The sequence below is a fragment of the Ambystoma mexicanum genome, chromosome 10 (genome assembly GCF_040938575.1).
Source record: "Ambystoma mexicanum isolate Mex_15411 chromosome 10, UKY_AmexF1_1, whole genome shotgun sequence".
In the NCBI taxonomy this organism is placed as follows: Eukaryota; Metazoa; Chordata; class Amphibia; order Caudata; family Ambystomatidae; genus Ambystoma; species Ambystoma mexicanum.
In genome coordinates, this window is record NC_090932.1 from 174,182,776 (window position 1) to 174,210,000 (window position 27,225).

Below are 27,225 nucleotides of genomic sequence, written 5' to 3' on the forward strand. Positions count from 1 at the left end.
TAGGTTAAACAAGACAAACAGTGTTGGGATATCGGCAGGAGCCCAAACCCAACTTAAGGTCACCATTTGTGTAAAGGGCTTTGGATTTAATGTTTCCACAATTAATCCCATACTTTATTAGAGTCAAAAGGCTTGCTGATGGTCTTCCGACTGGTCGAAATATCACTGGATTCAGGCTTACATCATAACCGTCCCAGGTGGGTTTAGAGGTCAACCATGTCACTTGTAAACAAAAACTGTGAAATGTAAAAATATCTCGACTTTCCTCATTGAAGAGATGCTTAAATTCTCTTGAGTTCCAGGTGCCTATGGTTGGGGGGGGCTGTACAATTCCAGCCTGATGTTACTTTCTGGCTTTGTGAACCAGAGATTCTGCCAGCCAAGTCAAGTCAGCTCCTAGAGTTGTGGCATCCAATTTTGTGGGAATGGCCTTAAATTTTCTCTCTGAATCGATTGTGTCCATTTGTTATTTTGAAGTTAGACGGCACATTATCAGACAGCAACTGTGGAGGAACTAGGTCAATCAGCCTTGGAATTAATTCATCTAGGGACCGCTCTCAATATTTCATTGGGGACTCTTTCCATGATACATTCAGAATTGTAGAGCCTGAATCATTTGAAGACCAGGAAAGTAGATGGATTTCTTCTGACAGTTCAAAACCTAAGGGCATGAATTTGGGGAGGATTGGTCCAAAAGACCCCCTCGCCTATATCCCTTCCCCAGGTGAGGGCCATCGCTCATCGGGCGTCCCCTCATACCACCAGGGCCCAGGTGGTGGAGGGCTCACCTGCTGAAGACATTGCCCACACGTATTGAATTTAGCTAGGCCTCAGAAACCATTTTGTCTAATAAAGATGGTGTGAGTTCAGCGCACTGTAGCGCGGCCCCCACCCTCGGAGAGTTTCAATTATCCCTGTGGCCGCAGCTCCCTGGCAGATCCGCTGTGAGCCCGTTCCCACGAACAAGACGGACATGAGCTAGTGTAAGATACCAACACTGAAACATTTCACCTTCCGCAGTGTATCACTGCTCCCAGCATGACCCGGCCGGCGAGGCCTGGGTGAAAAAGAGAACTGTAAAATGATCCTCAGATAAAAGCAAAAGTTCCCAAATATTAATGCCAAGACTACTTGCAAAGCGTGCATTTCTCCACAAAACTTCTTCTATTAAGGAAACCTGTAAAATGTATAAACATGATAGAATGCATGTCCACATGACAATAGCAATGAACAACCCACACCACTGCAGTTGTGTGCAAATAATAAAAAGCGTTCCGGGGGACTATTCATTATGTGTATCATTGAAAAGCTTACACCCCACGGTCCCGCGCCATAACCAAACTAATGCTGCTAGAGTGCAAGGGAAGACAAATGTAACCATACAGAGGGCTCAAGGACGCGCGAGAATGCACCTGTCATGCGTGTATGTCTAAGCCCCTTATGTGCCACTACCGTCACGTACGGTGGCGAGTCAGTTTCTATGTGCTCCACCAACCTCGCTACTACCTCACTTACTGCAAATGTATATGCATATAACTAAATGTTGTAGGTGTTAAAACATAGTGTACAAATAATGTGCTCAGACTGGCTATATTTGAGAGACATTTAGCAAAGTTAAAAATGTATGTTTTCCAATGACCCAAATGAGTATTGTATAGTGTTCGAATGTTTTATGTTTTCACCAAAATCGGCAACACACGAGGAAGATACCTTTATGAATATGCGCAAGGCCATTCCCCCTCCCTCCCTGCGAAGACTGCCAAACAAGAGAGCAGAGGCCCGCGCCGCGCTGCTCCACCTCCCCCAACTAGGCTGGAGCCGCTTCAAAGATTTGTAGTCCTCTGCAGCACCCAAGGCCATGGCCCGCCACCTGCATTATTTACAGCCCAGCAGTAAACCTCCGCCTGAATATACAAATCCAAAGGCGCCCCCTCTTAAACCCCACAACCCACTGGATCACCTTAGACTTATGGCCCCTGTACAATTAGGACACCCAATACTGTGGCAACATACAGCAGCACATTCATAACGACTTCTAAGAAGACAGAAAGACATGTACAGCCTGTCCCATGCCCTGAGACTTAGCCCCTCGACCTATGGTACCGGTCAACAGGACACTGGTAACCATGCACTGATGAATCACCAAACCCCTCTCAAGGTGCATTCCTCCTGTGTTGCATTAACCTGTAGAGTAACCTATTGAAAGATTTACTAAAAAAGATAATATTGCAATAACTGAATGACTGCGGTGTGCATGGCCTAGGGCAAATAAGTCAGGAAAAGACATTCATCTCTGACACTGGCCACAATGGCACAACAACACCGCCCGGATGAACTCAGCTGACCTGCCAGGCCCAGCCCAACCCACGAGGCTGACCAGTGACGTCCTCCAGCCAAGGCCAACCACATCGCAGCAGCACCTATAGCTAGTCATCGCCACCCAATCCCATTCAACTTGTGCCCCTTATAGTATGTAGGTTCTGATGACGTGTTTTGTAAATATATACGCCTGTCTTTGCTATTGTCGGACAGAGCGCTCTCGGAGTTTGCAGAGTTCTTTGCATGCCCTATTCTGATTGATAAACTCCCATTTAAGCTCACCCGCACTCTGTCTTGGCCTTATTCCCATCCTGGGAGAGTCCTTCATTGTCTCTCATTGCGGGGAGGATCGTGCTGGTTGGGGACGCTTGCCGTCAGGTTCAAAGACAAGTATCACTTGTGAGTCAGCAAGAGCAGCTCGAGGTATTTGGTATTTGGCATTAGAAGTGATATGCAAGTCGCCATTCGTGTTTAGGGATGGCGGAAGACCTTGCTCTTTAATAGTACTGATGCCGTTAGTTGCTTTCACCAGAATGGAATCCTGTATCCCTGTAGACGGTTTGTCTACAAGCATCTGGTCGGACTCAGGCCTCATGGGTTCATTGATTCTGGATGACGCAACATGTGTAGAGAAAGTAGGTTTCAGCGAGGGTTTCTCAGTTGGAAAAGAGGTTGGCGTTTATCTTGTTTTGCACGAATATCTCAACCCTTTTAGGATCTCCAAGATAGCAGTCATTAGGGTTATTTTATCGGCTCCCTCGCCTCTAGCCAAGTCGAATAATCTAGATTGTCATTGTGCTGAGAGTTTGGCTTCCTTATCGAGGCGTGTTTGTACCAAACTCGAGAAGGACTCTAAAAAAAACAGCTTTGAGTATATCATAGCCAATAAGGTGGCTTGATCTCTCATTGTTTCGTTTAGGCTTTCATATAGCTTCATGAATGGATTAAGCCCCACGATCAGGGATGCTGCCATCATGTTCTGTAAACATGCAAAGTCAACTAATTGTAATGGTGAAATATGATGATCTCTCAGTGAGAACCTTCCCCCGTTGGAGGAGTCTAGTTGTGAATTAGCTGAAGACATAGATGATTAGGTTTGTGCCTCCTGATAGTCGCGAAGGTCACTGTCACTGAGAGTTGGTGGGTTTAGCATGACTGTTGGCATTGTACTGAGAGATACCATATTTTCCTGAATGGCCAGAGGAGCAGATCCATTTGAATGGGCTTTTGGGTCGATGTCTGACCACTTAGCAGTTGTATCTTTTCCTAACAGGATTTCATTCATCCTTGGTGTTGAACAGTTGGAAGGGCAATAATCGCTAGATTTTCTTTGTCTCGCCATGGAAGCGTTAACATCAGCTATATCTTGTGCTAGGCGAGTAGCGAGAAAGAGATTTTGATTTTCTAACGATTTGACAGGCTGATTGCTTGAAGGACAAGGTAGAGATTGTAATCTTTTAGAAGTAGGATTTTCTGGACAGGACAAAGAGGGAAAACACCCATCGAGATATGCGTAATCACCCTCAAAATCAATGTAGTCAGAGATTTTGCCAGTTTGAAAGTCATTATAACTTGAAGAGTCTCTCATTGTAGGTTGAGGAGGCGATTTCGGTGTCGTTAAGATGGGCAAGTCAGTCCCCAGCGAGAGCAATATTTTTAGTGACCCCTTGGTAGAGGCTTTGAGCAAATATAGGTCCTTGAGAGGGCTGTGCTCAATCTGAGTGTCAGAGGCAACGGGATGATGCAGAGTAGAAGAATGAGAAGGAATTCCCGAACCTCCTCCGCCTGCGTCTAAATCTTGTGCTGTTTAAGTAAAATGGTGGAATGGGGAATACAATGCTTTCTTGGTTTAAGAGCCGCCCGTGAGTTCGGGGCAAACTTTGCAGGGTGGAGTTAGTGATTTATTCATCCTGTTTAATAATGAAACAGTCATTTGAGTTACTTTTTGATTTGGTTGGAAGACGTGGACTTGAGTGAAGGAGTAGGGAGTCCAGTTCGAGTTTAGGTGCCTTTTCCCATTCCCCTGGGTGCAGGGACTGGTAATCATTGTCAAGGAGAAGCCGGACTTGAATTCTTAAATGTGCGCTACAAACCGTGAACAGGACAGCACAATGTCTGAGGAACGCGGCTTGGCTTAGAAGGTGAGAGTGACAGGTGCAAAAGATACAGAGATGCAAGTATCTCAGTGTTGCGTACCAGCTTGCCAAGCCTCTACACCAGCCTCTAAACCAGCTAGCACAAGCTGGGAGGACTACAGGGACTGAGTACCTCCCCTGCTTCCCTGCTCTTCTCCACAGTCAGCACTCACACTGAAGGAGTAGTAATAATCATCTGCTTTGAATCTCAGAGACCCAACTCAAAGGCAAGTTTCCCGCAATCGTCAGGACTCTGGATGCCAAAATGTCAAAGTAGAGGACAGTGATAATAGCAGAAAAACACTGCTTCCAACAGTACGTTCCAGCGCCAAATAAGTACTTAAGCAGACATAACACATAATGACAACACACTGTGCATGTATTAAGACCGTAAATTGGCAATGAACACACTTCTCACAACAGCCATTTTGGGCCTGACCCGCGGTTTCCTTAGACAAAGAGATGGCGCCTAAAAAAAAAGTGTGTCAAGAGCAGGACTTCAAAAATACATTGGGTACACCAACAGCTACTATAAAAGGTACAATTGGCTACTAAAGTGCCTGTATCCTTTGTGAAGCCAAAACTAAATCACAGCTGCCTCAAGCCTACTCCCCAAAGTCAACATAGGGGGATAAAAACATCTGTGGGGAAAATTAGCATGCTTATAAGCTCGCCTGTCCTAGGAGCCTTTTGGGCTACCAATGACCATAGACTAAAAAGAGCTTCAGTGGCAGGGGGACTTCTACTGAAGTGAGTTCATGACTATATGACTCTAAAAAGGTTGGGAAAGATCTCAGTTGGTGGCTTAACCCGATTCTAAACTTGTTCAGCGTAAACAAACTAACTTCTGAGGAAGCCTCGACTTGAAGGTGGAGAAGTGGTAATTATGTGACCGATGTTCTTACATGCACAAGTCTAATCCCAGAAGAAAACCTGCATCAGATTGACTGCCCTCTTCTGGCTAAATGGCCAGTAGGGCCCAGCAAACATCCTCTGATTAAAGAACTGAACAAAGTATAGGTCATGTGTAATTGCAGTGATCTAATTTATGAGCTCCTGAAATCGAATCCCTTTGATCAAGCAGAGCTTATGCATCCACAAAGCCAAATCTGTCTTTATTTGATTTGCCAAGAAGATCTCTACTTCCAAATTGTCTGTGACCTAAGCGTTTTAAAGATCCAATTATTGCAGTTTTACTTATTTGCAGTCTGCAAAAGGGGATCAGTGAGCTACAAGAGGACTTCGGACCAAACATCCTCCTACATGTTTACTGAAATGCTGATCTCTAGATACAGAAAACGAGCAATGCTTAGAAGATAAGTCGTTCTCTGGCTGGTATCTAGTTGATCTTGAGCTCCTGGAAACTGTATCTGAGACTACCGTTGTTGATTTTATTATTGTTTGCTAAGGAACAAGTTACTTACCTGTAACTACTGTTCTCCAGCATGTGTCTGGCATGGATTCACATGCTCATGAATATTCTCCGTCGTCAGGGTTCGCCAACCGATGAACGTGCATGATGCAGCCAGAGGGCCACTTTGAGATGGAAGCATTGGACAAGGCCTTCCATTTGTTCACAAGACCAAAGTTCACAAATATATGAGAAGTCTTACGAAAACTCTTCGAGTGTAAGGCCCTTTCATCTGGTGACGAAGGATTCGAGAAAAACACAGGTAACACCAATGGTTCAAGCTTCCCCACACAAATCCTGATGCCCATTCTTGCAGTTATTTACCCACCGCATCTCCATACATCCAAGGATTACTGATTCCAGTTATAAAGAGTAGGTCCCTGCATTTTCCTTTGGTGCTTGGACCACCACCTTTGCCACAGGCATTCCACACAAACTATTTCCGCCGGTGTTCTAAATTCTAGGATACACAAGCACATAATGAGCCTTATTGCTCTCTGTCTCCAAAACAGCCACGGGAACAGCACAGTATGAGCTAATACTTACACGTTAGTATGCAACTGGATGTCTCCAGCCTTGTACCCCAATGCAACATTGTTCTGTGACAGCTTGGTCTTGGCTGTATCAAAGGCCATCTGGTAGCCAGCCAACCATCCTTTATAGCCTAAAACTGCCCAGCCATGGACAGTGGGCCCTGCTAGGTCGACGTCGAGATCACATCCTAGGTTTACATAGTCTCTCTTGTAAGAGGTCTTCAACTTGCCACTCTTCTTCCTGTGGGCAGAAACATTGTTTTACTTGCAGTGTTCACAAAAGGCCATACAAACGTCCCTCTCAGTCCCACAAACAATCCAGTCATCTTTAGAAATGTAGTATCAAGAAATAAACACATTACTTGCCATATTAAAATGTGTCTGCCCTGCTATCCCTACAGTAAGAACCCCTCACATGTGTGAATGAGGAATTCTAAAGACCCCACTGCAGGCCTTCCATTGAGCTGTGAATAACAGTTTTATAGCAAAACAGACATTTCGTAGCTTTATGAATGATGGGCCTATTTTTTCAGGATTTCTTTTACAGCATCACTATTTTTGCCTTGCTGGCATTTTAGATCATCTTTGTCCGTGTGTTTTAAGAGCCATCTGAAATATACAGTTTGCATCCGAATAGAACAAGTTGTGCTGTGATATCGGCACTTGGTACAGTCACTAGGCGGGTCTAGATCATTGCAACTATCATACTTGTATACTGTCACAACCAGCTTATCATGTGTTCTCGGGGAGGCAGAAAGGAACGCACTAGTGCAGTAGGAATAGAAGTGTCAATGGCCAGGTTGCATTCTTCGAGGTCCAAGTTACAAAACTGTTCCTCTCATGGAGCCCTGAACCTGTGTTTTTCCTGGCTGGATTACAAACTTTTCAAAATGGAGGAATCCTAATTTAAAGCCTCATCTGTTTAATCGTAGGAAGCCTCTGGGTATGAGTTACACAAAAAAGCCCCAATACCAGTAATATCACAGGGTTGTGTGCAAAACCTTACCTAATTGTGATATCTAATCGGCAACAGCTTGCTGTACCTGGGAAAGAGGCAGGGGGTACTAGACAAAGCCACTGTGATATAGTACAGTACCAGTCAAACAGCGAACCGCTGTCCCCTGTGAACGAATGCAACACAGATGTTGCCAAATACTGTCATGAACCAAACTCAGAAGGGCGAAGGCTAGAGAGCCAGGGCATTGCTGAAGGAAATCTGGATTCCTGTGAAGAATCCACATTTGCACTTTCGTATGTGCATTCCTACGAAGACTAGAAATGACTTACAATAATGCATTTACAGATGCAAAAGCATTCACACGAAGGGTGCCTGTACAGTAGCAAACATATTAGAACAAGTAGAGAGCCAGTTTATGATCTAAAAATATTGTGACATACCAGGGAAAATAAAAATAGGAGTTAGAAACCTGACAGTATTCTCCAACCCACTCCCTCTGGATCTTCTATTCAGATGGTCAGGGAAGGGCCATTGCTTTTGGATCTGGACCCTGGGGGTGGCCACGCGAGAGAGGATCACCTAGTGGAGGGTCACAGAGGATTGGGAGAAGAATGAGGGCGAGACATGGTATTTTCCCAATCCTAAAACACCTTACCCTGCTCTCCCTCAGCCTTTGTGGGGTGTTTACACTCCAACCTCATATCCCCCTTCCCATTTCCAAGAAATACTGAGACAAGGAGGAGGCCACTAAGATCGATGAGGATTACCCATAGGAATAACATGGGGAAAGTAAGGGCAACCGAATGTAGAGAGAGCTACTGTCCACTAATAGAATCAGGCAGAATCAGGCATAGGAAGGTATCCATTCACACCTGACTTCACTTGACTGTATGCCCAGCTATAAAAGATGTGGTCAGTCACAGAATCTGAAGTGAGCTGGGGATGCAGTCTGGTCCAGGGAAGCCCAGCAGTTGAGAGAAGCAAGAGCTGCAGGCAGGAGGAAGACGGCGCGCTGAGACGCTGGCCTGGTGTGTGTGCGTGTGGGCTGCAGCGTGGCGACGGAGCCGGAGAAGCGTAGCCTGCATTCCACCTGAGAGGACCAGAAAAGTGCTTGTTCCCTTGGGGCCACTAGGACTCCAAGGGTGCCTGAGTGGCACGTGGTGAGACCCTGACCCTCCATCTCACATTGCCAAAGGGAGACGCCTCTCAGCGCGATGCTGCCTTGTGAGTTATATGAAAGAATGTAATAAAAACTTGCAAGCGTGAGTTTATATGAGTGTGGAGTGGGAGAAAGTCACAAATAAGAAAAGCAGCATAGAATGGGAAAGAAAGAAAAGTATGAGGTTAAATTTGAAAGAAAGACAAAAAGGCTGAGAGTGCAGAAAGGAGACAGAAACCGAAAGAAATGCAGTGAGAAAAGCAGATCGGGGCAAAAGGCAAATAAGACATGCATTAGTTACCGTAAAAGCATTTCTGATGATTTTATCTGCTTAGATTCACATGCTGTGCATAGTCCGACATCCAGTGGTCACTGCGGAGTATTGCATTTTTTTTCGTAGTCGAAAAAAGGAGACCTCAACATAGGGGTGTCTGTAATACTAGCCCTATAGTGACGTGCAGTGTACCCAACATCCCTCACGCGTCGAGGTCCCTCGGTTTGTATTTTTTCCTCGCCTTTAGGGAGCCTGCTAAGGCGTGACATAAAATAGAGAGAAAGTAATAAGATGTCTATGTTCCTTCCATCCGAGCGGGGAGGAAGGGTGGGTGCATGTGAATCTAAGCAGACACAATCATCAGAAATGCTTTTACGGTAAGTAATGCATGTCTTCTGATGTTTGTTAATCTGCTTAGGATCACATGCTGTGCATAGACTAGCGAGCAGTACCGGGAGTTGGAAGTGGGTTGTGAGAAGGAACAGTAGAGAAAAGATGTCTTAATACTGCTTGTCCCATCGGGGAATCAGATCTAGAATGGGCATCTAGACAGTAGTGTTTTGTAAAGGTGTGTACAGAACTCTAGGTTGCCGCTTTGCAAATGGATTCCAGAGGGACATATGCAATGAATGCTATGGAAGCCCCATTGCCACGAGTAGAATGTGCTCTTGGCTTGGAGGGTAGTTCGCTCTTGGCGAGAGTGTAACAGAGAGTGATGCATTGGACAATCCATCTAGCTATAGTGGACTTTGAAACTGCATCTCCTTCTCTTCCTGCCGCCACCGAGACAAAGAACTGATTAGTCTTTCTCAGTGGTCTAGTTCTTTCCATATAAAACATGACCGCTCTGCGCACATCAAGTGTGTGCAGGCTTTTTTCTCCCATGGTTGATGGGTTTTGAAAGAATATTGGTAGTTCTATAGACTGGTTGACATGGAATTTCGCATTTTGATGTGTGCGTAGAACCACCTTATCCTTGTGAACTGTTACAAAGGGGCCTAGTATAGAGAGCGCTTGTAGTTCACTTACTCTTCTAATGGAGGAGATAGCTATTAGGAAAGCGGTCTTAAGAGTGAGGTTCTTAAGTGTTACTTTGTGCATGGGTTTGAAGGGTGAGGCCATGAGCCTAGGTAGTACCACTTTCAGGTACTATCCGGCAGCTGGGTTAGATTTAGGAGGGTGGATCCTCTTTACTCCCTCCATGAAGGCTTTAATAACTGGAACTTTCCACCATGAGACCTTATGTTGAGACGTGCTGTATGCGGAAAGTGCAGCTAGATGAACTTTAATAGAATTAAAGACTAACCTTGAGTCTAATAAGTGAGTCAGGTAAAGAACAATCTGTGTGGGAGAGCAGTCAGCGGGGTTGATGCTCTTTCCTCTGCACCATATGACGAACCGTTTCCACTTGCTGGAGTAGCAGTAACGAGTGTTCGGTTTCCTTGCTTCTCTAAGGATGTCCATGCATCTTTGAGGGAGCTGCAAATGTCCAAATACTATGACCTCAGGAGCCAGGCTGCTAAATTCAGGGTCTGTGGGCATGGGTGCAGGTCTTGCCCCTGTCCTGTGATAGCATGTTGTACGGGCAGGGCAGTTTCACCAGTGGAGACAGTGACATTTCCATTAGGTGAGCGAACCAGGGTTGTCGGGCCCACAACGGGGACACTAGTATCATGGTAATTGGTTCCTGGTGCATCTTGTGCACTACCTTGTTGAGAAGGGGAGTCGGGGGGGGGAACAAATTTCCCTGACCATGTTATCCAGAGACAGTTCCCCTTGGAGCGGTTCTGGGGGTATATGGAGGCGTAATGTTGGCATTGGGTGTTCTCCAGAGTTGTGAACAGATCTATTTCTGGGAAGCCCCATAGCGCGAAAACGTCGGAGACAATGTCTTCTCGTAATCGCCATTCGTACTCTTGCGGGTAGAGGGAAGTCTCTGCTGAGTTTGTCTGCCAGCAGATTGAGTTCCCCTGGTACATGTTGTGATAACTGGAACATGTTGTATCTGAGAGCCCACTTCCAGATGTTCTGGGACAGCTTGGACAGTCCTGGAGAGTGAGTGCCCCCTCGTTTGTTCAGGTAGTACATGGCTGTGGTGCTGTCTGTGAGGACCAGCACCGTCTTCCCTTGAAGGTGTGCCTGGAAAGCCTTCAATGCCTTGAAGACCGCCAGTAGTTCCAGCAAATGTATGTGTTTGGACGCCACACTCTGAGTCCAAACTCTGTGTGCAGTCTGATGGGATAGGTGAGCCTATGAGGGATGCTTCTGTGGTTAGAGTGGCTTCCACTGCAGGGGTGGCAAATGGTTTCCCTATTACAAGGTTTTCCTTCGACCACCACCGTAACGAGAGAACCAAGGCCTGCGAGACCACCACTAGATCGTCCCATTGTCCGCTGGCCTGACACCACTGGCTGTTGAGCCACTCTTGCATTGGGCGCATGCGCAGTCACGCGTGAGGTACCAAATATATACATGACACCATCATTCCTAGCAAACGCATTGCCTTGCGTACCGTCATTTCTCGACCGGCTATATATTGAGGGATCTGAAACAACATATTTTGGACCCTCTCGTTGGAGGGGAAGACGAGGCCGTCCTTTGTTCGAATTAGAGCCCCAAGGAATTGCTTGACCTGGCTGGGGTCTAGGCTGGACTTCTCGTTGATGGAGAAGCCCAGTTGGAACAAAAGGTCTACAGTCTTTTGGGTATTTGAGAAGCATGTCTCGTAAGAATCCCCGGTTATGAGCCAATCGTCAAGGTAAGGGTATACTGGAATGGACAACCTGCACAGGTGGGCCACTGCAGTACTTTCGTGAATACCCTTGACGCTGACGCTATGCCGAAGGGTAGCACTTTAAACTTTTGGTGTTTGCCGTCTATCATGAACCTGAGGTATTTTCTGTGCGCTGGCAACATTAAAACATGCATCTTTCATGTCCAGTGTTGTCACGTAATCTTCCCGTGAAAGCAGGGGAATTAACTCCGGTAGGGTCACCATGCGAAATTTTTGAGGTTTGACAAATTTGTTCGCTGGGTGCAAATCTAGTTCAGGGCGCATGGTTAAGACTTTTTTGGGTACAAGGAAGTACACTGAATAAATACCCTCTGTTACCTGTGATAGAGGCACAACCTCTTATTGCTCCCTTTTCTAGTGCCAGTTGGACTTCTTGAAGAAGGACGTTTAGGTGCTCTGGTGATAGGCGTCTTCCCCTTGGGGGTCTGTACATAGGGGACCGACTGAATTCTATGCAGTACCCATGGGCCATAGTTGACAATACTCAGCGGTCTGTTATTATACCCTCCCATGCTGGTACAATAATGTTAAATGGCCCCCGCCCGGCAACGCATGTGTGGGGACCCGAACCTTCGGGTCATTTGGTGTTGGTAGCCGGGGAGCCTCTAGGAGTGGGGCCCGACCTCTTCCCTTGGCACAACGTTGTCCTCTCTGAGGGTATTGGCCGCTGGTTCCTTGAGTAGAGGACCAGTTGCCTGCTGGGGAGTATTGTTGTTGTTGCTGTCGTTGGCCTCGAAAAAAGCATCTGTTGCCGTAACCTCGCTTATTTGGAGGCCTTGAGATCTGGTCTAGAGCTTTAAGGGTATCGAAATCCTTCTTAGCAGTCTCTAGCGCGTCATCCACCGCCTTACCAAACAGGTTGGAATCCTCGATTGGTTTATTGATGAGTGACGACTGGGTCTCTGGTTTAAAACCAGAGTTCCGGAGCCAGGCATGACGCTTGAGAAGTATCCCCTGAACTAAAGACCGGCCCGCCGTCTCCGCAGCATCTAGTGTGTTTTTGATAATGGTTTGGTTAACCAGGGAACCTTCCATTACAGTGGCTAACAAGCGAGTTTGTAGGGGCTCAGGGACTTCTTTGAGGTCTTGGCGTAACTTTCCCCATTGGGCATCAGCATAGCTTGCCAGTAAGGTATTGTTATTGGCAATTCTGGTGGAAAAAGCAGCCGAGGCTGAAATCCTCTTTCCCAGGGCGTAAAGTTTCTTTCCTTCCTGGTCTGGTGGTGCTTCGCTAGTAGATATCGGAACCCCTGACCTTTTCCTTGTGGTTGTTACTACCAAGGAATCAGGTATTGAGTGACCCTTAATGTATAATGGGTCAGATGGTGAGGGACGAAACAGCTTTTCAATTCTAGGGTTGACCCCTCTAACCAACGCAGGTGTTGATAACGATGGAATAAGTCGTCTTTTGACTGAGGCGAGAAGGGGAATGGCCTGGCTAGTAGGTGGTTTCTCCTTGGTGATTTTTTTCATTCAACAAAATCTATTTCAGGAGTAATTTCCCCTGTATCAATCTCAAAATGTGCTGCTGCTTTACGTAGTAGCGCATTGAAAGTAGGTTGGTCATCTATAGGTGACGGATTTCTAACTGGTGTGGTTTGAGGAGAGGACAGGTCCAGAACATCAGGGTCTGTCGATGCTCCTGGGGACTGCCAGGGCTGTGAGGCACCAATGTCTGGGTCTTCCTCAAAACCTTCTTCTTCTTCTAGGTTTTGTTGATCTTCAACATTTAGGAACTCCTCATCCTCTTGGAAGTGAGAGTCTTCTTCAGTGAGGTCATATGTATTAACCCCCTCTTGAAGTGGGTTAAATAGTCTTGGGTATTTAGCCCTAGGTTCTTCAAGAAGAACCTCTCTTGATCTTTTGGGCGTTACATGTGCAGGGGTGGACATGAACCTATCCAGCTTATCCATACATGATTAGAATCTTTCTAAAGTCCATTGGGGTAACCCAGAACGGTCTGGAAGCGTAAAGGGAAGCTCTTCCGCCGATAGCCGTCTAGCTCTTTCATATAATGTCGAGGATAACCTCCCCTCACCCTCTGAGAAGCCTTCTCGTGGGCTAGGTCTTTCCTTCGACGTAGGAGGAGGGTCCTGCCTGCCTTCCGATTGTGTCAGCGTCTTCCTGGCTTTGTGAGCGGGGCTCGGCGAATCCCTCGCCGCCCGTCTCTGAGCATCAGTGGAGACTATTTGAGCCAAGCTCTCAACGACTAAACTGTCCGTCAAGAGTTCATCTGGCATCGTTTTGGGAGGTGCCGAGGCCTTGTCGCCGACGGGTTCTCTCTTACTAGGCGCGTCGTCTGTAGTTTTGGTGGTAGCGCCCTTATCTGTGGACAGCCCAGTCGCAGGTCACGGTTGCGGGGAGGGCTTACGACCCTTACGGTTGGCGGAGACTGCCGGTAGGCCTGGCGTCTCTGTTGGCGCTAGGGCTTTCTTCGACTTCGACGAAGTGCCATGGGTTGTGTGTTCATGTTTCTTGTGTGCGTCAGTGTCGCCGGGATGTTCATCCCCATAAGTAGGACGTAAGCCAAACTCGTCGGGGCTGGGGACAGACGCGGAGGAGCGGGAGCGCTACCGAGAGAGGTCTACAACCTCCGATACGGAGGTAGTGTTATCACTGTCCTCGTCACATTTGGCGGCGGCGGGTGAGGAATCAGCTCTAGACATAGCGTAGGCTGCCCACCTCTTGACCCTGCGGTCCTTTAAAGTCTTTGGGCAAAGAAGTTTACAGGCCGCACAGCCGTCCTCTTTGTGGTCGAGGGGTAAGCTACGGTTACACCGGTTATGCTTATCCTTCCACGTGAATTTGCCCTTACAGCGTGGGCAAAATCTAAAAGGAGTCCTCTCCATAGCTGAGGACACAGTTAAAAGTGATAACGTCCCCGAAGGAAAGGGGGGTGAAAGAGAAAGGCATTCTTAGAAAGAAACAGAAGTGTCCCACGACCCCCACTCTCCCTACTGTATAGGCCGGCGAGGCCGGGTCACGTGTTCGGCAGCCCCGAAGGATCGCCTCTGTCGAAATCACCGCCGTCAAAGGTCTTATTCCGCGGTGAAACAGCTTAGCCGTCGAAGGAGGGATTAAGATTTAACTTTATTTTAAATAAAAACGACCAAGGGTCGAATAAATGGTATTAGCAATTTGTCTCTAACGAGCTCCGAATGACCAGATTCTGTGCGGAAAAAAACAATCTGAGGGACCTCGACGCGTGAGGGATGTTGGGTACACTGCACATCACTATAGGGATAGTATTACAGACACGCCTATGTCGGCGTCCCCTTTTCGACTACGAAAAAAAAAATGCAATACTCCGCAGTGACCACGGGATGTCGGACTATGCACAGCATGTGATTCTAAGCAGATTAACAAACATCAGAAAAACCGGATCGAAGCGCAAGATGAGAGAAAGTGGAAAAGAAACAGTGAATGACCTGTTAAAAGAGATGGGCACGAGAAAGAGTGCCTGGGGCACACAAAGGAAGGTGCAAGTGTGCACATAATTAGTAAAGAGGGTGCAAGTGAGCACAGAAGGAAAAACAGATCAACAAAGTGCCAGGGGCACGTTAAAGAGGGTGCAAGTGTCCATGTAAAGGAAATCAGAAGTAAAGGGATGCAAGGAGCATCTGAAGGTAATAACGAGGTAACAGAAGAACGTGAGCGCAAAGAGGGGCAGAGTGGTTGCGCCTAGGGAAAGCAAAAAGCCTGGTGTTTTCGAAAGCCTCTGATTCTACCCCAAGAAAGAATGGTTTATGAATTAAAGACAGAACTGTAATAGATCATATATTGTGTTTGGAAGCTGGAAGAGGCCTAGAGCTTGGGGAAGGAAGGAGACCCTGAGATGCCTATTTACGAAATCAAAGTACATCCCAATAAAGAACAGAGTTTTGTGTTTCAAAGTTGAAAGGGGCCTGAGCTCGAGGAAGGGAACCCTAAGAGGCCTAACCAAGTTAAGAGACTTGTTAAGTTTTGTTGAACTGGTAAAGAGGATTGAAGCATGGGGAAGGGGATCCCCGGTAAGCTTAAAAAAGGAACTGTATTGTTATTTTGAATGGTATTTTGAAACTTGATGAAGCTGAAGCTTGGTAAGTGAACCCCAAAGAAAGACATTGAAGGTAATTGGAATAACTAAATGGGACCTGTGGAGAAGGTCTTACAAATAGATCTGTGGATTGAACGCATTATTTGTGTGACATTGACCCAACAGCACCTGGTGAAAAGTCCACATGAAACCAATCCTCGTTTCCATTTTTGTTGAACCACTATTTTTTCTTATTTTTGAAAAGACTCCATATCACATTTTTGTATAGAGTGAGGGCAAGCATAGGTTTAGACACAGAGACTTATTTTGGGCTCCTAGACAGTGACTGCCATTAGAAACAATCTGTTGAGGGAAGTATCCCAGTCAGGCATTATACAAGCTCCAGAACTTTAGCCAATAAAGCTTTTCTAACAAACCCACTTGAGTCTGTGTCTCTCTTGATACCATGCCTGGCTCACGTAAGCGACTTACAAAGGTAACATTCACCAAAGGGACTTAAGTGAAAGCTTGGAACTAGCTCTAGAAAAGTATGAATCAGTCAGTCTCCAGTGATTAGGTTTCTGGCAAAACTATATAAGGGTGAACCTCCTTGACTGGAAGCAAAAAAGTACACTAAGTTCTCAATTTATCCATTTCATCTGCGAGTCTGCATCCCTAACTTGTTTAAGTCTAACAAAGTAACTTGGAGGACACACAGCCAGACTGCCTTGTAAATAAGAAAAAGCCAAACAAAGAGAAGTGGACTCTGAGAAAGACCTACTGTCCCGCTTCTTGCTAAGACCAGTCTGGCAGTGAAGCACTGCCAGTGTCTAGAGCCACTGGACCTCAAGAACTCCATTGGCAGAGCGAACAGTTTGGGATTTCGTGTGCAGTCATGTGATAGGCAATTGCAAGGTGCTACGATAATCTTGCTACCTGGCAATAAGATGGCAACTGCTGGAAAATGTTGGCTTTGTTTATGCTTGGTTTGACCGGGGCTTCAGTGCAAGCAACAAATATAAATTAAGTGGTTGAAGGTACACTTGGTTAGGACATTTCATACACCAGTAGCAAATTTAAGACTTGGCGTTACACCAGTAGCACAGTTACAACTCAAATTAAACCATTAACTCTCAGCAGATTGCTTAGAAATGCAAAGGAAGGGCAACTGTTATTTCTTGATAAAGCTAACTCAGATCTCAGAAGGATGAAATTTGGGCAGGGAAGGGAGGTAGTGGCTGGGAATGGTCAAGGGATTAGCATGTTTAAGGCAGTCAATGGGTTGGTAAATAATAAAAACCCACAAGCTGTGTGTCCCTCCTCAAACATTATCGCCCTTCTACCTGTACTCTTAATGCAAGAGTTTCAGCTTATAGGTGGCACTTGAGAACTACTAATAGCCAAAACTAAACAAGGGCTATTTACCAAGCTGAGAAAATCTGCTAATTGAGAGGCACCCGTAAGCAATGGATGAGGATGGCAAAGTCTTAAAATTACACCAGTTGCTTATTCGTCACTTTTACTTATCCTGAATAGGTGTTCCTCACCTGCCTCAAAAGATGACTCTTTACTAACCAGTGTCATCTCATTACAGTCTGAGGAAGAGGCACAGGTGGTCATGAAAGCTAGCAGGCAAAAATGAGTTGCCTGGACAAAGCGACCACCTTTTCTAACCCGAGTGCCCAGGATTTACATACTGGAGGATGTGGGACTACAGGAGTCAATGTAGACAAGCGGGTGCCACCACACTGGGCCCACAAGAAGAGGGTGGTTTAGGATAGGTGAAGGCCCTGGGCGTGTGCTTGCCTCGCGCAAACCATAACTTGACTGAAGTAAGGCACTTGGGAAGAGAGGCGGCATTGAAGGAGGCTTGTGGAGTACCCAAGGGAAGAGACAGTGGCAGAAAGCCGATCCACCCAGCAAACCTGAAAGGGCCCTCAGAAGACCAACATTGAGTAAAAATAGGGACGTACCCTCCGCCCCTGTAAGTCTTGAGTACCTTAGTTGCCAGATAAGCTGGGGACAAGGGGAGACCTGCTACGTGTATGACTCCTTGGATCTTCGAACAGAACTGAACCACAAGAGCCATACCCGTCTATCCCCCAGGAGGGATGGGGTGGCTAGTGTGACCTTGTCTCGCTGGGGTGCTCCACCATGACCTGGCGCTGTATGGAGGCTAGATTCCGGTTGGCTGAATTTGCATACCCAGGTAGGCCTGAAGGCTTAGACAACAACGTAGGGAGGACAATGGCAGCGGGAAGGGAGGACTTGATGGTAACCAAGAAAGATGTTGCCTCACTACTTGAAGAAATCAGGGGCATTTGTGCCGCCATTGGTGGTAAAGTCGACAAGATCAATACTAGACTTGACAAAATGGAAGAGAGACTACAGGAAGTGGAATATAACCAATCCTCCCTGGACACTTTGGAGATCCAAATAGATTTCAGGATGTGTGAAATGGAGAAGAGGGAAGCAGCAATTGACCTAAAAATGGATGACTTAGAAAATCGAGAGTGGAGGAACACCCTCAGATTCTTTGGGATACCCGAGAAGGATGGGGAGATGGAACAAGATCGCAGGAGAGTAATACACGAGATCACAAAATTCCTCTTTGAAGACAAGGCGAGTGGTGAAACAAAAATTGAGAGAGTCCATAGAGCCGGAGGTTCTGCCAGGGGTCCGGGATCAGTCCTGTGCGCTTCCACAACTACCCCGATAGGCCTGTGAAGCTGGATACAGCAAGAATTACTATCTTTCAGGACCTGTCCTCCCTAACTCTCACAAAGAGGCGGTTGTGTCTACCCTTGATGAAATTGGCTGACTAGGAAAGGTGTACAATGGTATCCAGTTAATATGTCGAAATTAAAATGTTGAATGACAAAAATGTGGGGGAAATAAAAAAAAAAAAAAAATCGTATTTTTTTTTTTAATTACATGTTTTTTTGGGGTTTCGCGAGTAAAAAAAAGGGTTTCATAAAAAAGGGGGGTTGGGGGGAACCCCCCCATTTCAAACAAAAAAAAAATAGATGTTCGACTTTTTTTTCGGTATTATTTTTTCAACATTTTTGCATTCGAAATTATGAATTTCGAAATATTAACTATAAACCTGGTACGATACAGATGGGGATTCCCGTTCTCCATCGAACTTTAAGGGCATAAGCACAGACTGGTGACAGAAGACGAAATAAACAAAATCACAGGAGAGCTATTCAGGGGTGATGAATCCACCTCATGTCCTCAGGGGGAGAGTGAAGGAGACAAGGGCGCATTAAGGTCCCGAATAGGAGAAGAATCCTGGGCTCCAGGAAATTTAGGAAGCTGAACACATCCCCTCCCAACACATCCTGAACACACTCCCGGAAGAGGCAGAAGGGTGACTATGCAACTTTGCTATATGGTCGAGACCACTAGTAGGTCTCTCAAGGGTGGGGAGGGCTGTGTTTGTGGTTGAAAAGGTGAAGTTGAGTACCAGGGTTGGTTCAGGAGGTTTCAGAGATGTACAAAAGCCTCTGTTGGCATTGTATTTCTAGAATGTATGCGGGATGAGGACACCACAGATTGAGATGATAGGGGCGGGGGCCTGGGTTCCAGGCTTGTTTGCTGGTTCGGCACTTGCCTAGTGACGGTAACTGAGAAGGGACGAGCACGGGGCAGGTAGGGAAGGGTGGGGGGGGAATGGAAGGAAGATGGGGACTTAGATATTATGATATGGCTATTTTAAGGTTCATCCACAGAATTATACAACATGTGTGGGGGTTGACATTTACTCAAATATTCAGTTGGGGTGAAAGATTTGGTTATGGCTAACGTGGAGGAGGAACGAGAGGAGACCGTTTGTGTGTATGTACATTGAATGTCAAGGGGCACAACTCCCCTACAAAGAGGTCTTTGGTCACAAGGGAATTTAGAAGGCCTGGGACTGGCGTCTTATTCCTTCAGGAGACTAGGCATCAGAAGTCAAGGAGTGTAGGATCCCATGTGCTTATTTGATGCGAATATTGGGGCTCAGGGATAATGACAAAGGCAGGAGTTGGGATTCTGATCCGGAGAGGACTCAAGATGGAAGTTACAAAGGTACAGTCAGACTTTGAGTGAAGGGATGTGTTGATCTCAGGCTTCATCAAAAAAATAAGGGTTACATTTGCTACAAATTATGCCTCGAATCAGGGTCAAGAGAGATTCCTGCATAGAACCTTAGAAAAAATATGACCGAGGGTCAGGGGCATCTTATAGTTGGATGGATGTTAGTTTGGACAGGCAGACTAAGCACAGGAAACTCAGACACAAGGCGGCATCGAGCTCGGAGCAGCTGTGGAGGCTTCAGGACATATGGCGTTACTTCCACCCACAGGAAAGGGGGTTTACCTTCTACTCCACCACACATGCAACCTTAACGAGAAAAACTGCCTTTACATTTCAAGGGACTTATGCGATGTGGCGATGGGATCGGGATTCATCCGGTTATCTGGTCGGATCACAACATGGTGTCAAGTTGACATTGGAGGGAGTGGTCAGTGCTCTAGAAACTCTAAATGGAGGTTTAATGAGTCCCTGTGGAAAGACCGGGTGTTTAAAGAAGAAATGGAGAAACGTATCAAACAATTCTTTGTTATCAATGACACAAGAGGTGAGAAAGGGAACAGTATTGGATGCTTAGAAGGCCACGTGGAGAGGCATGTTGATCAGAGGGGGCACCCGTAAAAAAAAGAAAACGTATTTTATTAAAAAAAGGAATGCAGGATAAAATAGGAGCCCTGGAAAGGCGTGCACAGTCATCCACTATTGGCAGGGAGGAGCGCATTTTGGAGGCTACGGACTTGCGAGAGGAGTTGAGACTGTTGAAAGAAGGGAAGACAGTCCGCAACTTAGTTTCTGAAACAGAAATTTTATTAAAAGGGAGACAAGTCAGACGCTCTTCTGGCCTCGAGATTAAGGGGACAACGTGCAGACAGATGGGTCTCTGAGATAGAGTGAAGGGGAGACAACAGAGGTTTTAGTTTAAGGGATCAAGGAAGCATTTGCTGTGTTTTATAAGGTTTTGTATAGAAGTGAAGGGTCTGCCACTATGAAAGAGATTAATGAATACCTAGAAGACTCACGCATCCCGTTATTAACGGATGAGGAATCGGGTGCCTTAAAAGCCCCAATCACAGGTGAAGAAATTAAGAATGCTATAAGGGCACCTCTGGGTGGGGGAAAGCACCAGGGAAGATGGTTTCACCTCAGGATTTTATAAATCCTTCTGCCGCCTCTGCTTCCCTTCCTGCCGTTACTCTTCAATGACATAATGGAGACAGAGAGCCCCAGACATATTTGTCCAGGCCCTCATTACAGTGATCCGAAGGAGGCCAGGGACCTTCGGTCCTGTGGCTCGTACCAATTTATCTCCTAAATATAGACGCTAAGATTTGTGGTAGTGTTTTGGCAGCAATGTTAGAGGTACATTTACCGAGATTGGTTCACTCCGATCAGGTGGGATTTGTCAATTGGTTCCAGGGGGCCGACACTATGAGGAAGACACTGAATTTGATAAACGATGCCTAAGGTGCGCTGGCTGACCCCCACCCTCCTCTCCGTTGATGCCAAGAAGGCCTTTAACAGGGTGGAGTAGAACTTTCTAGGGGCAGTGCTCACCAAATTCGGTTTGGGCAAAAGGTTTACAGGTGGTATAATGGCAATCTACTCCTCCCAAAGGGCATGTGTGGCGGTGAACTGTGGATATTCATGTTGGTTTGATTTGGGTAGAGGAACGAGACAAGGCTGGCCGCTTTCCCTGGTTCTCTTTGTTCTTTCAATGGAACCCATGGCAGATAGGCTGATTGAAGACCCTTGAATGGAGGAGTTTGGGATGGGTATGGACAATATCGTTAACCTACAGACCTCTGTGCTGGCTGTGGTTAATTTGATCGAAGAATATGGTCACATGGCAGGGTTCAGAATTAACATGGGCAAATCAGTCTTTTTCCCCTCGGACAGATGTAGGGACAACGAAGTGGAGCGTTTCTCATTCCTAGGCATGAAAGTCCCCTTGGGAACGCTATGTTACCTGGGTATTAACGTCACAAGAGATCTTGCGGGTCTGTACGAAGCAGATTTCCCTTCCTTGATGACCGAATTGGAGAGAGAACTAGAGAAATGGAAAGAGTTGATCATCTCTTGGTTGGGGCATTTGAACATGCTTAAAATGGTGGTACTCCCTAAGATTTTGTACCTGTTCTGCCAATTCAAATCCTGGACCCCTACTTCAAAGTTTGTGTTGGAGAACTTGCATACTTTCCAAGTATAGACTTTGAAATAAGAGAATAGATTGAATATCTTGGCGTTATGGAGGTTGTATGAGAAGGACGGGAAAACCTATAAAATGACTTGAGGAGGGGACAAGAAAGGAGGATGTAGAAGTTTCCTCCGCAACGCCCCCATATGGGTGCTATCCGTTGTCACCTGCAGAAGCATATACTAACCTGGAGTTTGAACCTCCATAATCTCCGGTAATCACTTCAACAATGGAAAAAGGAAGAATCAGTAAGGTTAGCGGAGAATGAAGTAATGCGGTTACAACAGAGCAGGAGTGAAGAACAGTAAGAAGGTAATAGGCAAGTGAAGGAGGTCGAGGAAGGTAGATGGATGCATGGTCAGATCCTAGTTAGGTTAGATAAATTAGTTATAACGGGAGTACACGTGGATTTGGAGGAAGGACATGTTGCAGGAACGGAATCAGAAAAAGGAGAAAGAGAAGCTGAATGCTATGGCAGTGCCAAATACGCTTCCACACCCCATAGAAAGATTAGGGGATGTGGTAATAAAGACAGAGGAGAAAGAGAATGAATGGGAAACAGACGATGAGCAGGAAGGACAAGAGGTAGCAGGTGTGCCTCCCCCTCCAGCAGTAATCAGGGAAAGCGCACCATGGGGCCTTCAGACACAAGGTGGGGCTCACATGGTTGTAGGGAGAGGCCGAGGACAGATAGGGAAAGCCCCAGTAAAGGTAGGGCAACTGAATTCCCACTACTCCAGAAGGGTCAGGGGAAGGTGTGTTATGTCCCATGGTCACACATAGAACAGAATAATCTTTTGAAGACATTTCCTACGCTCATTGCAGGGGGTGGGAAGTGGATTTACGCTTTGGAAAAACTAACCGCTGGTATCATGTTAGCGATTGGGGACATGAAAAGCCTTTTCACAGCCTTGATGGGGGAACAGGCAGATGAGCTCTGAAAAAACGTGGGATATCCGGGGGTTCAACAGAACACGAACACCCATGATGGAGTAGCCTTTAATATTTATAGGGCACAAGTTTGGGGGGCATTGAGAACAATGTACCCCAATATGCCCGATATAAACTCTTGGCGAAAACAATGAACCTAGATGTGGATCCTACTGCCCATATTTAATCAAGAAATTTGGAGGGCAGAGACGGGAGAAGCATGGGAGAAGAAAGTGGCGATCTTCTACCACATGTTAAAAAAGGGACTCCTCTAAGAAGCCCAGCATGACTTGGATAAAGTGGTAGGAATAGAAGCCAAGAGTTGCCAGGAGATTCAAGCATACATTGTGCATTTTTGTTAAGGGCGGCAGGAGAAGAAGAAGCATGGAGCAAGCACAAACGGCAGAGGCAAGCTGGTTCAGAAAAAGCTGGCAAATATCTGTTTAGAAGGAGCAATTATAACGATCTCCACAGAGGGACAGCAGAGACAATCGGGACAGCAGGGACAAATGGAAACAGGAATGGGACAAGCAAGGATGGATGGACGGGTACGTACGTGATGGACTGAGACCAATGAGATGTTTTCCACGGGGCAGGCATAGATTTTCACTGGGTGGTGGGTCATTTGGTGGGTTTGGAGGGATGGGTCCACAGTTTAATGGGCCTATGGGAGGAGGTCATGGAGGTTATGGAGTGCAGTGTTGGACATGTGGGAGAATGGGACACACTGCACGGGACTGTCTAAAGTGGCTGCAATATTTCAATGCAGGTCCCCCACAAATGAATCCCCCAACTCTGCCATACGCCCCAAGCTCTCTGCCACTGCAGCAAGTCCAGGTTGATCAAAGCCCATGAGCTGGAATGGCACAGATCTATGCACCCTCATTACCGTGTCAGCACATGCACCGGTACAGACTTTGGATAAAAACTCCACCCCATGGGACAGTCACCCACTGCACCGGAGCCAAAGTGTTCGGAGGAAATCCTTTTTCACCTCCTGCTCCAGAAATAGGACAGCCCACATGGATCTCTGATGTGTCCAGTTCTATCGGTTACTACTGATCAGGAAGAGGAACCTCAGATAGGAGTAAAGGTAGGCGAGCAGACATTTTCATTTATGATCAATACAGGGGCTACAAAACCATGCATCACAGAAGGTGATTTTCTCCTTTCAGGCAAAACGATAGACACAGGGATTTTCTGAGGCTGTCCTGTCAGTTCCTTACACTGAGGATCCGCGTATCAAGGTAGGTAAGCACATTTTATCTGCTCGCTTGATATGCTGCAAGAATACCCTAGCAAATCATTTGCGAAGGGACCTCCAGACCAAGCTTAATGTGTTGATTACTTTTACGAAAGACGGCAGAGTATGCTTGACTCCAGGATTGCACCCGGTGGGAGAAGCAGCGCTTTCCCCAGTGTATTACAGTGATAGTGCGACCAGAAGGGTGCCAGTGCATTAATCATTTTTTCTGTATGGGGTGACGATAGTGCTGCGTTGGGTCCTGGGAATAAAAGATCGAACATGGTGCATACCTCTTGAATTTTTGCTTCAGCTTGCTGAGTCACAGGTGATAGCACCAGGGACGATTGTTACCATTCTGTTATAAGCAGTGGTTCTCAAAAAGGACAGGCTGGTTCTTTCAGGCACTGATGAGTAAGGAGGCGAATGGCGCACAGTGTTGTGTATCGATCCAACCTTATCGTTAAGATACGTGTCTGATGAAAAATTGGTTGAGGATGCAGAAGACACAGGAGAGATGGTCTTTGAGGTAGGGGTGCCTTGCCACTAATGATAGAGCAAAGGGAAGTACCACAGACTATGCTTGTTGTTGGAAAAAAAAGACATATTAGAAGGAGGATTTGGAGGAAGCGCCAGACCAGTTGTGGACAAGCAATCCTCATGATGAGGGGTTGTTGAAAAGTGTAGGAGCAGTACAGATAAAATGAAAATCAAGAGCAATATTGTCACTAGTTAGGCAATACCCCATGTCTAGGGAAGCATACAAAGGGATGTTTTTAGACCATTAGGTCATTGTTAAAACAAGGCATTATACAATCATGTGTATCCTCATGTAATACGTCCATCTAACCTGTGAAGAAAGCAAAGGGTTCCAGTTGAAGGAGGGCCCAGGATTTGCGAACTCTGAACAACATTGTTGAAGCAGAGTTTCCGGTGGTACCATATCCTGCCACCATTCTCTGTAACATCCCTACAGGGTCGACACATTTTACAGTAATGGATTTAAAAACGCCTTTTTCCTCAGTCCCCTTACACCAGATTCCCAGTACCTCAGAGCGTTTACGCATCATGGGCAGAGAGTTGAGCATACAAGGTTATCCCAGGGGCACTGTGAATACCCAAGTGTATTTAACATGGACATTCAGATGGATTTGGGAAACTACAAGTGCCCAATATCGTAATTCAGTATGTGGACGACTTATTGGTCTGTAGTACTTCAGAGGAGCCGTGTCGAGGAGACACAATCAAGCTCCCCACCCTGCTTGCGGAGAAGGGATACAAAGTAGACAAAGATAGATTGCAGTATTGCCAGATAGAGGTAATATAATTGGAACAGGAAATATTGTCTGCAGGGAGAAACGGGGTGCTGGACAGAGTCACTGCAGTTCAGAATAAACCTCAGCCAGTTATGGTAAAACAGATGCAGACGTTTTTGAGGCTCTGTCACTATTGTATGTCCTGGATCTTTGACTACTCTAGTTACACAAGGCCCCTACTTCAAGCGCTCAAGGAAGCACGAAAAAGGAGAAGGGTCCGATAAGATGGTCAGAGGAAATGAGAACATGTTTTCAGGAACTCAAGACTGATCAGTAATGCCCCAGTTTTGGTGACCCTGAAACAATTATTTCTATTTTCACATACAGATGGAAAGGTAATGACAGTAGTCCTGGCTCAAAAAACATTAGGATACAAGTCCTTGGCTTACTACAGCAGGCTTTTGGATTCTGTTATGCAAGGTCAGTTCCTGTGTGAACAAGCTCTCATAGCAGCAGCTTTTGCGATACAAAAATCTTCAACCATTACTATGGGCTGCCCCGTGACATATGTGGAGCATGCCATTTTTGCTATCTTGGAAAAGTCAAAGTCCACCTTGACAACCCAAAGAGTATCAGCGTATGAAGACATTTTGTCAAATGCTTCCATATATCTGGTAAGGTGTCACCTAGTCAATCCGGCAACATTCTTAGCGGAACCAGTGAAACCCGAGGACGTTGTCCACAACTTTGCAACGTATGAGATAGAAGAAGAAGAAGAAAAGAGGACAAATGTTAAGGAGGATGCCTTAGAAGAAGGCAAGGTACTCTGTTGACGGGTCGTCAACAATTGATCAGGGCACTGGTGAGAGGCACACAGGGCGGTTGTTGTAGCTCTTGTGGGTGGGGATCACTGGGTTGGAGTGGAGAAACAACTGCCTACCCATTATTCCGCACAAGCGGCAGAACTTGTGGCACTCGTGGAGGCACTAAAGATGAGTAAGGGGAAGGCTGTCATTATCTACTCTGACTCTGCGTATGCCACCTCCACGGTACATTCTGGGTTATCTAGATGGAAGAAAAGAGGGTTTTAAAATATCGAACGGGAACCCAGTCCAGCATGCTGTGGTGCTATACTGACTAATCGAAGCGCTAACATTGCCCTTAGAGGTAGGAATAGAGAAGTGTGCAGTGCATACTAATAGAACTTATTTATTAGCGCTTGGTAATGATGCTGCAGACAGAGCGGCAAAAGAAGCAGCACATTTGTCCTTTTTAGAACCTCAGAAAATGAAAATGGTGTCCCAACAGGTACAATTGCCAGTCCCATACACACTGCAGTCTCTTTGCTTCAAATAGCAAAAATGCAGGGAAAGGCACCTCAAGAGGAGAAGGAGCTCTGGGCAAAGAGGGGACATATGCTCTCGCCTACAGACTTGTTGTGGGGACAGGAGTTGACAGGGAAGGTAATAATGCCAGTAGAACTATTTCCTGTGGCTCTAGAGCAACATTACACGTCACATATGTCCCGACAACGAAATGCAACAGACCTCAAGGAGGAGCGATTCATATCAAACATTCACGAACAGGTAAGTAGGTACGTAGGGAATTGTATAGTTTGTAAAGAATTAAATCCTGGAAACACCATGAAAGCATTGAGAGGGGTAATTCCCCGGCCTTCAGGTCCTTTCAGAGAACTCCACATTGACTTTGTCGATATGATAGAGAAGTGTAATGGTTATTTGATTGTATGTCCATTTTCCCGATGGCTTGAGGTTGGTCCCTGTGTGCACCCGGATGCAAAAATTGGCTGCAAAATCTTTGGCGAGGGAGTTATTTCTACAGGGGTAGGGGGATACGTGAAGTCTTGAGATCCGATAATGGGACCCATTTTTTTAATGCATTATTTGCTGAGATTACATCCTTT

The 27,225-nt window shown here is 46.2% G+C and overlaps 1 protein-coding gene across 2 annotated transcripts in view; it reads right to left on the reverse strand.

Annotated features, from left to right (window-relative positions):
• Nucleotides 1-27,225, reverse strand: part of VDAC3 (voltage dependent anion channel 3) — a 593,996-nt gene that overhangs the window by 86,840 nt on the left and 479,931 nt on the right. For both annotated transcript variants that reach the window (XM_069617658.1, XM_069617659.1), the window contains exon 6: nt 6,412-6,639. In XM_069617658.1, the coding sequence (XP_069473759.1) occupies nt 6,412-6,639 (228 nt within the window). The remainder of the gene's footprint in view (nt 1-6,411; nt 6,640-27,225) is intronic.